This window comes from Elaeis guineensis, chromosome 5, assembly GCF_000442705.2.
Source record: "Elaeis guineensis isolate ETL-2024a chromosome 5, EG11, whole genome shotgun sequence".
NCBI classification, from domain to species: Eukaryota; Viridiplantae; Streptophyta; class Magnoliopsida; order Arecales; family Arecaceae; genus Elaeis; species Elaeis guineensis.
In genome coordinates, this window is record NC_025997.2 from 6611293 (window position 1) to 6624373 (window position 13081).

A 13081-nucleotide genomic window follows, 5' to 3' on the forward strand; every position below is an offset into this window, starting at 1 on the left:
TTTTTCTTAATATTGCTTTGTCATTGCAATTGGCGGTTATGTTTATGTGATTTGTAGACTAATACTTTATGAAGTGCCTACGACTCACATTTTTTGGGTCTCCAGGTCCTTGGGGTTGATAAAAATGCCAGTCAGCGTGATATTCAAAAAGCCTTTCACAAGTAGGTGCTCTTTAAGTATGTAACTGTATATTGTACAGAATGTGATTGTTGATATCCCTTCTTCTGCTGTATAGCTTGTTTTGATGCCTTTGTTTCCCCCTTTCTTGCAGGCTATCTCTGCAGTATCACCCTGATAAGAATAAAAACAAGGGTGCACAGGAGAAATTTGCTGAGATCAACAATGGTAATGTGTTTTATATCGTATTGAATATATGAGAGTTACTTCCTGGAATTCACTACTGTCTTCTTGATGTTTTAACTCGTGGGTTAAGGCTAAGCTTGTTTCTTTCATTGTTTTACAAAATTTTTATTAGTGAAACGTTTCTGTCAACAATTTTCTTTTGTTATGAATCTTTTCTTTTCTTTGAAAGCTATTTTGGTTTTATTCCTCAATGTGAAGACGCAAAATATTTCGTGGTTATATATTATTGTTCTTTCCTGCTAGACTATTCAGATGTAAATTTCTGGTTGTTGATCTTGAACCTACACAGTCAACCTAACCATGTGTAGATCAACATCCAGACATTGAGAACATTTACCTTCCCTTCTTCCTCTGAGTGGTAGAAATCGAGATCAGTGGCCGTTTGTCTTCGCACACACAGTCAATGTTAATGTACTTCCTCTGCAAAGTAGATTATCTGAACTCCTGCTTTTGCTTTTGTGCCATTAGAATGCATGATATGTTGTCCATTGTTGTCACCTATATTTATTTTTCCAAGGTTTTTGTGTTTGCTATTATTAGGGGTAACAGATACTATTATAGTTAAATTCCTTTGCTTTGTGCATAGTTTGCTGAATATGTTGTAAACATGCTTTAATAGTGTATATGCATATGTTTTAATAATTATGCTTTTCTTTTTCCTCTAGCATATGAAATTCTCTCAGATGAAGAGAAGAGGAAGAACTATGATTTGTATGGAGATGAGAAGGGTAACCCAGGATTTGATGGAGGTAATTTTGGGAATCAAGATGGATATACATACTTCACAAGTGGTGGCCCTGGAAGCAGTTACTTTACCTCTAACCCCGGTGGATGGCAGACAATGGGTGGTCAAGGAAACACGAAGACTTTTTCCTTCTCCTTTGGTGGTGACCGTGGTTCTGGTGGAAGTCCATTTGGTTTTGACTTTGGTGATATATTTTCGAACTTTTTTGGTGGTGGGATGAATGCTGGGAACAATTATGGTGGTTTCAGTAGCTCGGGCGGACAGAACTCCAGATTTGCTTCTTCTGGGAGCCTTGAGGATATCAATTCACAGTTTTTTAACAAACAAATAAGCGGTCAAGGCTTGACTTGGCTTCTAGTATTTTATACACCTTCTGCCAAGGGATATCATGTATTAGAATCCATTGTAGGGGATGTTGCGAGTTCATTGCATGGAGCATTAAAGGTAAGTCCATGATCTGTGTGCATTCTTCCTTCTTCAAATTCTGATGTTCTCATGTCATCATTATTCTCCATCAAGTCATCCGAGGTATTCACCACTAAGTAGTATTCATTCCATCTGCAGGCTGGTAGGATAAATTGTCTTAGTGAACAGACTTTGTGTAAGCATCTTGGTGTATCATCAGCCTCCAAATCTCCTCGTTTGTTCATTTACTCATACAAATCCTGTGAAAAGGGCTCCTTGGTAGAATATAGTGGTGAATTTGATGCGAGGAGTCTGAAAAGCTTCTGTCAGGACCATCTACCAAGATTTTCCATACGTGTAGACCTTGGACGGTTTGACTTTTCCTCAAGCACCTCAAATCTTCCACAAGTGTTGCTGCTCTCGACTAAGAAAGATACACCAGTTATGTGGCGTACTATCAGCGGGTTGTATTGCAAACGCTTTGTATTCTATGATGCAGAGGTAAGCTTATAAATATTTTGCTGCATGTTATGATCCATATTTTTGCATCCTTATATGTTGCTTCTTCCAATTAATTTTGTCCTTGAGAAGTTTTATTCTCCTGCTGCTTGCCTGACATTACACTGTCATATACCAAACTTCCATGTCATCATATGCCCCTTTTTCCTGTTGGTTTTACCCTTGGTGTTCCACTCAGTTACTACAGATTTTTGCAGAAGAGTCCGTGTAAAAAAAGGAATTTTGAGTGGCGCATGTTGTTCATTATTTAAATGGTATTAGGATACAGCATTCTCATTTTCAACTTGTATATAAACTTCTTGATTTTACATTAAAAAAATATAAACTCCTTAATAGATTATGAACATGACTCCCCCACATTTTTAGCTTTTTGATTTAAATTATATTTACTCTCCAATAATACAGCTGCAAATAAGGACTTCCAAGTTGCATCACACTTTAATGTCTTATTACCATCCGGCTTTCTGCATGGAGTCTATAACACTAGATGAAGTCTTGTTTAAGCTGCTAAAATTGTAAATGGTTGTTTCTGTTTCTGAAGGTTCATGATGTTTCACACCCTACTTTAAAAAGATTTGGGGTGAAGGAGCTTCCAGCTGTTGTTGGTAGGCTTGCAAATGGTGAGGAGTATGTTCTAAGAGCAGGAATCACTGTTAAGGATCTAAAATCCGGCATCACTGAGTTGACAGCATTGCTTGAAAGTTTTGAGAAGAAAAATAAGAAGGTAGCTTCAAACCAAGCCAAAAAAACATCACAGACGGAATCACAGGGGGGAAATATTCCTTCACTCACATCATTGAATATAGATAATATTTGTGGATCCAAGACCGCAGTATGCGTTATAGGTGCCTTCAGGTCATCCAAAGCTAAAGAGAAGTTGGAAGCCATTCTGTCAGCGGTTAGTAGATCTGACTTCCACTTTCTTGGTTTTCTGAAAGTTGATGTGTATTTTAACAAATCACAAACATTGAATTTTTATTATTATCATTTACTCCTGTTGTTGACCGAAGCTTGTTGCAAATACTGAAACTGCTGGTCTCTTGACCCTTACCATTCAGGTCTCCCAGAAGACGTTGGTGAGGCGACAAAACCAGGCTGACAACTCGGGGGATTCAATTACTTACTCTCTGCTGGATGCCTCCAAGCATTCGGCATTTCTATATTCCTTTGACAGGTCAGGGTTCAAGTCCTTTGATAAGCTTCTGGTGGCTTACAAGCCTCGGAAGGGGAAATTTGCAGTTTATACAGATGAAATTACAATGGAGGAAGCAGAGAAGTTTGTCAGTTCTGTTCTTAATGGGGATACCCGATTCTCTAAGATTCGGCAGAAACCTGTTTTTAGATGAGGCTTAAAAGTGGCCGGACTCGCAAATTTTGAGAAGTTAGCATATAGCTTTGTTCTTTTCCAGGCTGCAGTTTCTTGGTAGACTTAGAACTCCCACCATGGCATTCTAATCTACAACTGTTGTATATAACCAGGTCTTCCACCGCCTGATTGTGTGCAACCCTAGGCTTGCGGTTTATCTTTCATTGTTTTCAGCTGCCAGTGGTGCTGGAGAGGAGGGAGGACATTAACAAGGCTTATAATTGTTGTCTTGGTATAGAGAGAGAGAAGAAATAGAAACCCAAGAAACAAGGGTTTTTACGTACAACCTATGTACTTTAATTCATCAATGATGATCTGTTATTTATTCTTTTGTTAAAACAATTATTTAGAGCAAATTTGGAAGGTTCTTTGGTCTCGACAAACATTGAAGCAGTCCCTCGTTTGAGTGGGGGTGATTCATGCTTGTTCTCCTACAAGCATGGCCAGGTCCTGGCTGCATTTTTCTCAGGTTGTGGTAGAGGCATCGATGAGCTGTTTATAAACTTGGCGTTGCTAGGGCCTGATGTGGTGCCAATATAATTATTGTCAGGTTCGGAACAAGATTTCAGTAAGACTGGCACCCTCTGTTTCATTGTTGAAAGGAATAACAACAGTTATTTGCTTAGGTCTGCATAGGGAAGGAGTACTTGGGAGCAAGTGGCCATTGTTTTTACATCTGAGGGTGGCAATTTATGATTCGATCCTTAATTTGATTCAATTCATTTTAAGTAGGTTTGAGTTTCATATAATTGTATTGAATCATAAATAGATCAATCAACCTGTTTATTAAATAAGATTCAGATTTAGATTTTTGATTCGTTTCATCCATTTAATAATTGAGTTGAATCGTAATTTAGTCTATTTAATCTGTTTAGAATTTGTTTAATTTATTTGTGATTTATTTAACTTGATTCATGTAATATGTTTAATCTGTCTAAGTTGATTTGATTTGTTTAATAAATGATTTATATGTGAGTTGGATTGAATTATCTATTTAATAAAAGAATTGGATTTCGATTTGAGTTTTTGATTCAATTAATAAATAAGTGAGATTTAGGTTCATAAATGGCATCCAATCCAATCGGTCCGACCCATTTGATTGCCACACCTAGTCATAGCGTCCTAAAAGCTCCTAAAAATCTGTTTGATGATAGCAAGCCACGGCTTCCCAAGAAAGAATCTACTTCTGCTCTATCTGGGGGCACTGATATATTCATGACTGTCTTATCTCTTAATCTTTGTGAGCATGGTCACGTTTTTGGTTGCATTGTATGAAAATATCTAGTGCTATACATTTTAGAAAAGTTCTAAGAAAGGAATAGCCACTGTACTCAACATTAGAAGCAACCTTGTAATTCTCTGATTCTCTGCATATTCTGATAGCCGTGTGAAAGCAAAATAAATAGCAAAGATGATTTCAAGTGTACCATTACTAGATGGCAGATTAGATTGTATCCCATTGCTGTTCATCGGCATATGATCATTTCTTCTTTTTTTTTTTTTTTCTTGATTAATGGTATCTGATCATTTTAACCTATTGTGAGTTGCACAAATACTTTTTTTATAATCTACACGGGATGCAAGCCAACTTAACATGTCAAATAAATCTAAATAAAGAGAAATTCTTTGTGCATCATAGGCGGTGCAGAACCGCACGCACTGTCTATAATAATTGACTCATGCGCGGGATCGGAAGAAAAATTTTTTTTTTTCCGCATGTTGCATTCTGACCCTGTGCGTGAGCCAATTACCGTCCGATGATGCGCGTTCTGCACCGTCTAAGATGCCAAAGAATTTCTCCTAAATAAAAGGAGTAATTATAAATTAAGCGAAGTCATATACGAAGACTATGAGCCAGGCAATTTAGGAACAACTTAGCTATACTGTGGAACCCAATGTGACCCAGACCGGTCAAGTGCCTGCTGGAATTGAGTTTTAAAATGTTAGCCTGATCAGATGAAAAGCAGTTCCAGTTTGAGGGACATGTTGTTCGTGTGGACGAGCACATCCACTTTTTCTAATTACTTGCTGTGAGAGGTCATATAATTGGGATGTATCTGACCAGCTGTCAATCTATCAGCCCTGATTGAGGCCTGTTCTAGTGATTTAGTTGGCTGGTGCAAGATAACGTGTGATGCATGCAAGCCGTGAAAGCACGTAGCGCAAGAGTTTTGAAGCATCATGATACGACACGCCATTTGATCGGATCTGATGCACAGCCTATGCTAAAGCCAGCCCTAAAACTAAGGGTTCACTTTTATCAGACCAACGGATGCCATATATATTCCCCAATCCATGCTTTCTGGAACTCTGAAGCTAAGAATGAGCGTAAACTGTGGACCGGCCCCACTCCCAAAACTTTCCATTCTGATGCTAGGAATAAAGGCAGTAGTTAGGTGCTGATCAGAGCTTTTCACACAGATTCTCTATCTGACAGACTCGAAGCCAAGCAAAGCAAAGGAGTACTTTTCCAGAATAATATAAAAAAAAAAATTATTTACCAAAATATATCAAAAAAAAATTTATTTACCAATCTAATGCAAAAAGAAGAATGGCATTTTTTCTCCTTCCACGTCACCCCCCATTTCCATGCTGGCATCGTCCCAAAAAAAAAAAAAAAAAAAAAAATGAAGAAACGCCGTTTGGAATGGCGACTTTAAAAACGCCATTCAAAATGACGTTTTCCAATTTTCCCACCCAAAAAAAAAGAGGAAAAAATCGTGAAAAAATGAAAATTTTTATTTTTTAAAATTTAAAATTAGTAAATAAATTTAAATTTTAATTTGGATTGAAATTTAAAATATAAAGATTTTAATTTGTAATTCATTAAAAAAATTAATTTAGATTTTTTATTTCAAAATTTTTTTAAAAGATGTCAATAAAAATTTTAAGAAAAAAAAATTATCATAGAAAAAAAAAAAGAGAAAGAAATGTGAAAGAAATAAAAATTTGAAATTTAATTGAAAAACATCTTTCGAAATATTTGTCTTAAAAATTTTTTTAAAAAAAATTTGAAGTAATCAAAGAAAAAGAATTATAATTCAAAATTAAAAAGAAATAAAATTTTAAAGATTAATTGAAATAAAAATATTATTTTAAATTACTTTCAGAAATTAAAAATAATTTATTTTAAAAAAATTAAAAAAATTTTCAAAAATAGGGTTAAAATATTTTATAAAAACATAAAGAATTGAAAAAAATAGAAATTATAATTGTAATTGAAGAACAAAGTTTATAATTTTTAATTTTAAGAAATAAGAATTATAATTATAAATAAAATTAAAAATTATATTTTAAATAACTAAATTAATTTAAATATAAAACGCCATTTTGAATGAAAAATTGAAAATTTTTGTTTTTTAAAATTTGAAATTAGTAAATAAATTAAAAATTTAATTTTGATTTAAATTTAAAATATAAAGATTTGAATTTGTAATTCATTAAAAAAATTAATTTAGATTATTTATTTCAAAATTTTTTAAAAGTAGTCAAAAAAAAATCTTAAGAAAAAAAATTATCATAGAAAATAAAAAAAGGAGAGAAAGAAATATGAAAGAAATAAAAATTTAAAATTTAATTGAAAAACATCATTCGAAATATTTGTCCTAAAAATTAAAAAAAAAATTTAAATAATCAAAGAAAAAGAATTATAATTGAAAATTAAAAAGAAATAAAATTTTAAAGATTAATTGAAATAAAAATATTATTTCAAATTACTTTCGGAAATTAAAATTAATTTATTTTAAAAAGATTAAAAAAATTTTAAAAGTAGGGTTAAAAAATTTTATAAAAACATAAAGAATTGAAAAAAAAAGAAATTATAATTGTAATTGAAGAACAAAGTTTATAATTTTTAATTTTAAGAAATAAGAATTATAATTGTAAATGAAATTAAAAATTTTATTTTAAAGAACTAAATTAATTTAAATATAAATTTTAAAAAAAATATTTTAAATAAAAGAAAAATTATAAATTAAAAAAAAAATTATAGAAATTATAAATTAGATTAGAAAAAATATATCATAAAAGAATATAATTAAAATAAATTAATTACAATTTCTTTTTTAGGGTATTTTATAAATGTGACTTTAAAAAATTAAATTTGAATTAAATTTTGATAAAAAAAGAAATACATTAAAAAGTTAAAAAAAAAGAGGAAAAGTTAAAAAGTTAAAAAGTGAAAATTTTTAAAAAGTCACAAAAAATAAGAATTATAAATTAAAAACTAAAAAAAAATTTAATGTTTAATTGAAAAAAAAATATTTTGTAAATATATTTTATAAGAATAAAATAAATTTAATTAAAAAAATTTTCAAATAAAATTTAAAAATGACCTAAAAAAATTTCATAAAAAGATAAAGAATTGAAAAAAAATAGAAATTGTAATTGTAATTGAAGAACAAAGTTTATAATTTTTAATTTTAAAAAATCAGAATTAAAATTGTAATTGAAATTAAAAATAATATTTTAAATAACTAATTTAAATTAAACATTATTATTTTAAAAATATTTTAAATAAAGGAAAAAAATGGGAGGAAAATTTAATTTGAATTAAATTTTGATCAAAAAATAAATACAGTGTATAGTTAAAAAATGAGAAAAAATATGGAAAAAAAATTTTGTAAATTGAACTTTAGAAAAAATAATATTTTTTTAATTAAAGGAAAAGAATACGTAATAGAATGCTAAAAAGAAAAAAATGGAAGAAAAATGAAATTATAATTTCAAATGATAACTATTTTAAAATAAATAAAAAAAGTATCATAAAAAAATAAAAAAATAATAATAAAATAAAAATTATAATTATAAATTTTAAAAAAATTAATTTTAATTTTAATTAAAAATTATTATTTTTATTACTTAATTTAATTTATTTATTAAAAGATTACAAATACATAATTAAAGAAATTAAAAAAAAAGGAGAAAACGCCGTAGAGAATGGCGTTTTCCCCTCCCCAAACCATTTTCCCCTCCTTCTTCCTTCTCCCCTCCTTCCTTCTCCCTCTTCTCCTTCTCCCTTCTCCCTTCTCCCTTCTCGATCTTCTCCGGCGTCTCTCCGGCGGCACGGCGGCACGGCGACGAGGTCTCGGCGGCGGTGTGCTCTTCCCCCCTCTCTCTCCCTCTTCCTCTTTCTCTCTCCCTCTTCCCCTCTCTCTCTTTTTCTCATGCCGGCGGCGGGCCGCGCGTCCCGGCGGCGGGTCCCGCATCCCAGCGGTGGCCCTCGGCCCCCTCCTCTCTCTCTTCCTCTCTCTCTCTTCCTCTCTCTCTCCCTTCTCCGTGGCCGCCGGGAAGGGAGAGAGAAAAATAGACTTTTTTATGACTTTGTAAGAAAAATAGATTTATATTTTTTAGTCGACCCATTAATCGACTCATGGCTAAAAGAGTTTAACGGCACGCAAAATTTTTAACTGCCACACTCTGTGAGTCGATCCCTTGACTTTCTTTTTGGTAATTTTTATTTTTTAAATTTTTTAAAAAGAGGAAGAGAGAGGAAGAGGGAGAGAGGAGGCAGCTCACCACCGTGCTGTCGGAGAGACGCCGGAGAAGGGAGAAGAGGGAGAAAGGAGAAGAGGGAGAAGGAGAGAAGAAGGGGGGAAAGGAGAAAACGCCGTTCCCTTCGGTGTTTTTTTATTCTTTTTCTTTTTTTAATTTTTTAAATTTTTTTCATAATTTGTTTAATTATTTTTTTAATTTATTAAATTTTTTAATGAGGATAGTAATTTGAATGATAATTTTTAATTTAAATTAAAGATAATTTTTTATTTTAAATTATAATTTCTATTTTATTACCATTTTTTTCTTTTATTTACTTTTTTTATGATATATTTTTTTAATTTAATTTATAATTTTTATAATTTAAAAATATAATTTTAGTTTTCTTCCATTTTTATGATATATTATGTATTCTTTTTCTTTACTTAAATTTGTAAAAGAAGAAGGAGAAGATCGAGAAGGGAGAAGGGAGAAGGAGGGGAAAAAGGGGTTTGGGGAGGGGAGAGAATGGCATTTTCTCTTTTTTTTTATTTTTTATTTTTTTTAATTTCTTTACTTATCTATTTGTAATCTTTTAATAAATAAATTTAATTAAATAATAAAAATAATAATTTAAATGATAATTTTTAATTTAAATTAAAATTAAATTTTTTTAAAATTTATAAATATAATTTTTATTTTATTATTATTTTATTATTATTTTTATAATATTTTTTTAAAATTTATTTTAAAAATTTTATCATTTGAAATTATAATTTCAGTTTTCTTTTATTTTTATCTTTTTAGCATTCTATTACGTATTCCTTTTCTTTACTTAAAAATAGACTTATTTTTTCTAAAATTCAATTCAAAGAGCAACATTTGATATTTTATTATTTACGTTATAATTTTTATAATCCTTTCAGCATAATATTTTCTCCCCTAATATTCTGCGACACGTTCGAGTATGTGTATCCATATGCACCAATCATAATATCCAATCATTTAAAATTAAATAATATAAAATGAAATCAACATTTAATATTATTCAATAGAATAAAAATGTCAAACGTTAAAAAAAAAATACATAAAAATACTAAATACAAATACAACAAAGACTAAGTCCCACAATAACGTCGCGGCGCCCGTGATCGCCTATCGGATCATCTACGGACTGAGAGACCCGTTCAACTCTCTCATCTGGATACACGGATGGACATGAAAAAAAAGTATCATACTCATGTGGCCAACTGGTACCCGGTGATGGCATCTGGGGGATGTACGAAGAAGAAGACGCTGCCATCTGTAGATGAAAAGGCGGTGGCATCTGTGCAGCATCAAATGATGACATATGCGGTGATGGCATATGTGAAGCATATGGTGACGGCGTATAACTCATATCTGGCACCCGAACTGCTCCATACCAAAGCGTACAGGTATGTGGATCAACACCAATCGCCACCAATGTTCCGGAACCTGTTCTCTCCATCTTCCGCAGTATTTGAATCCGCTGGTCCTCATCAGTCGTAGATAAAGCACGACGAGCGTCCAACACGAGATCCGACATAGAATAAGTCTATAAAATAAAAATAGAACAGTTAGTATAAAACAATCAGTATAGTGTACAATATAAAACAAAAATATAACACAAATAACATGAAGTAATTTTCATAATCTTACCAAAAGACGTACAGTAGAACTCTCGCCCTCGTATCCAGAAACTGCATACTGAGACTGTCCAATGACTCGCACCGTAATGCTAAAAAAGCAAGTCATGTAGTCATCAGTATATGAACGGCCTCTCAAAATAAGATCACCATGAACAATGTGATCTCGACGTGCATCCCAAATATCGATGTACTGTGCATGTCTGATACGCCAGTCGATACGAGCTCTCCCTCGTCGATCAATACGATGAAATCCCTGGCTGGTATCAAACTGCTCTGGACCCACAACCAACCGAGACGCGGGACCCACCGCCGGGAGAGGCGGGGGCTGAAGACCGCTGTCGGGGCGCGAGGGCCCGCCGTGGCCATCGGGATGCGGGCCCACCGCCAGCCGGGGTCGGACCCACCATCGGGATGCGGGGCTCGCCGTCGGGAAGCGCAGCCCGCCGACATAACATTTTCTCTCCTAATGTTCTGAGACACATTCGAGTATGTGTATCCATATGCACAAATCATAATATCCAATCATTTAAAATTAAATAATATAAAATTAAATCAACATTTAATATTATTCAATAGAATCAAAATGTCAAATATATCAAAAAAAAATAATACAACAAAAATATAAAAATACTAAATACAAATACAACAAAGACTAAGTCCCACAAGGACGTCGCGGCGCCCGTGGTCGCTTGGACCTTCTCAGGAAGGTCCTCGCCGGCTGCTCCTGCTGTGATGGCTCCTCTCCTATATCAGTGGAGGAGATCTGCTGATCATGCTGCTCAGGAATAACTGATGCTGTCGGATCATCTACGGACTGAGAGACCCGTTCCACTCTCTCATCTGGATACACGGATGGACCTGAAAAAAAAGTATCATACTCATGTGGCCAACTGGTACCCGGTGATGGCATCTGAGGGATGTAGGACGAAGAAGACGCTGCCATCTGTGGATGAAAAGACGGTGGCATCTGTGCAGCATCGAATGATGACATATGCGGAATATGCGGTGATGGCATATGTGAAGCATATGGTGACGGCGTATAACTCATATCTGGCGCTCGAACTGCTCCATACCAAGGCGCACAGGTATGTGGATCAACACCAATCGCCACCGCCGGGACGCGGGACCCACCGCCGGGATGCGGGACCCGCCGCCGGGACGCGCGGCCCACCGCCGGCCATCTGTGGCCGGCGGCCAAGGAGAAGGGAGAGAGAGAGAGGAAGAGAGAGAGAGAGGAAGAGAGAGAGGAGGGGGCCGGGGGCCACCGCCGGGACGCGGGACCCGCCGTCGGGAAGCGCGGCCCGCCGCCGGGACGCGCGGCCCGCCGCCGGCCGTCTGTGGTCGGCGGCCAAGGAGAAGGGAGAGAGAGAGAGGAAGAGAGAGAGAGGGAGAGAGAGAGGAGGGGGCCGGGGGCCACCGCCGGGATGCGGGACCCGCAGCCGGGACGCGCGGCCCGCCGCCGGCCGTCTGTGGCCGGCGGCCACGGAGAAGGGAGAGAGAGAGGAAGAGAGAGAGAGAGAGAGGAAGAGAGAGAGAGGAGGGGGCCGGGAGCCACCGCCGGGTCGCGCGGCCCGCCGGATTACTTTCGCAGCTTGGCCTGGCCGGATTACTTTCGCGCGTGACCGGACGGGTACGGTAACATTTCCAAAAGTACAATATTGTCCTCAAATAGATTATAAAAAAATAGGATATGCCATCATACTCGGATGTGTTACCTCGAGTACTTTTCTAGAATAATATAAAAAAAAAACTTATTTACCAAAATATATCAAAAGGGAACTTATTTACCAATCTAATGCAAAAGGAAAAAACGCCATTTTGAATGGCGTTTTTTCTCCTTCCACGTCACCCCCCATTTCCACGCTGGCATCGTCCCAAAAAAAAAAAAAAAAAAATGAAGAAACGCCATTTGGAATGGCGACTTTAAAAACGCCATTTTGAATGGCGTTTTTAAAAACGCCATTCAAAATGGCGTTTTCCAATTTTCCCACCAAAAAAAAAAAGAGGAAAAAATCATGAAAAAATAGAAATTTTTGTTTTTTAAAATTTGAAATTAGTAAATAAATTTAAATTTTAATTTGGATTGAAATTTAAAATATAAAGATTTTAATTTGTAATTCATTAAAAAAATTAATTTAGATTTTTTATTTCAAATTTTTTTTAAAAGATGTCAATAAAATTTTAGGAAAAAAAAAATTATCATAGAAAAAAAAAGAGAAAGAAATGTGAAAGAAATAAAAATTTGAAATTTAATTGAAAAACATCATTCGAAATATTTATCTTAAATTTTTTTTTAAAAAAAATTTGAAGTAATCAAAGAAAAAGAATTATAATTCAAAATTAAAAAGAAATAAAATTTTAAAGATTAATTGAAATAAAAATATTATTTCAAATTACTTTCAGAAATTAAAAATAATTTATTTTAAAAAAATTAAAAAAATTTTTAAAAATAGGGTTAAAAAATTTTGTAAAAACATAAAGAATTGAAAAAAATAGAAATTATAATTGTAGTTGAAGAACAAAGTTTATAATTTTTAATTT

The 13081-nt window shown here is 33.9% G+C and overlaps 1 protein-coding gene across 1 annotated transcript in view; it reads left to right on the top strand.

The window, feature by feature from the left end:
- The window catches only part of LOC105044569 (dnaJ protein ERDJ3A), a 6882-nt gene extending 3154 nt beyond the window's left edge, over positions 1–3728 (top strand). Inside the window, exons 2-7 of the mRNA XM_010922500.4 lie at positions 106–161; positions 272–345; positions 1029–1552; positions 1673–2014; positions 2574–2930; positions 3091–3728. Coding sequence (XP_010920802.2) covers positions 106–161; positions 272–345; positions 1029–1552; positions 1673–2014; positions 2574–2930; positions 3091–3378 — 1641 coding nt within the window. The 3' untranslated portion in view covers positions 3379–3728. The remainder of the gene's footprint in view (positions 1–105; positions 162–271; positions 346–1028; positions 1553–1672; positions 2015–2573; positions 2931–3090) is intronic.
- Positions 3729–13081: the final 9353 nt, after the last annotated feature.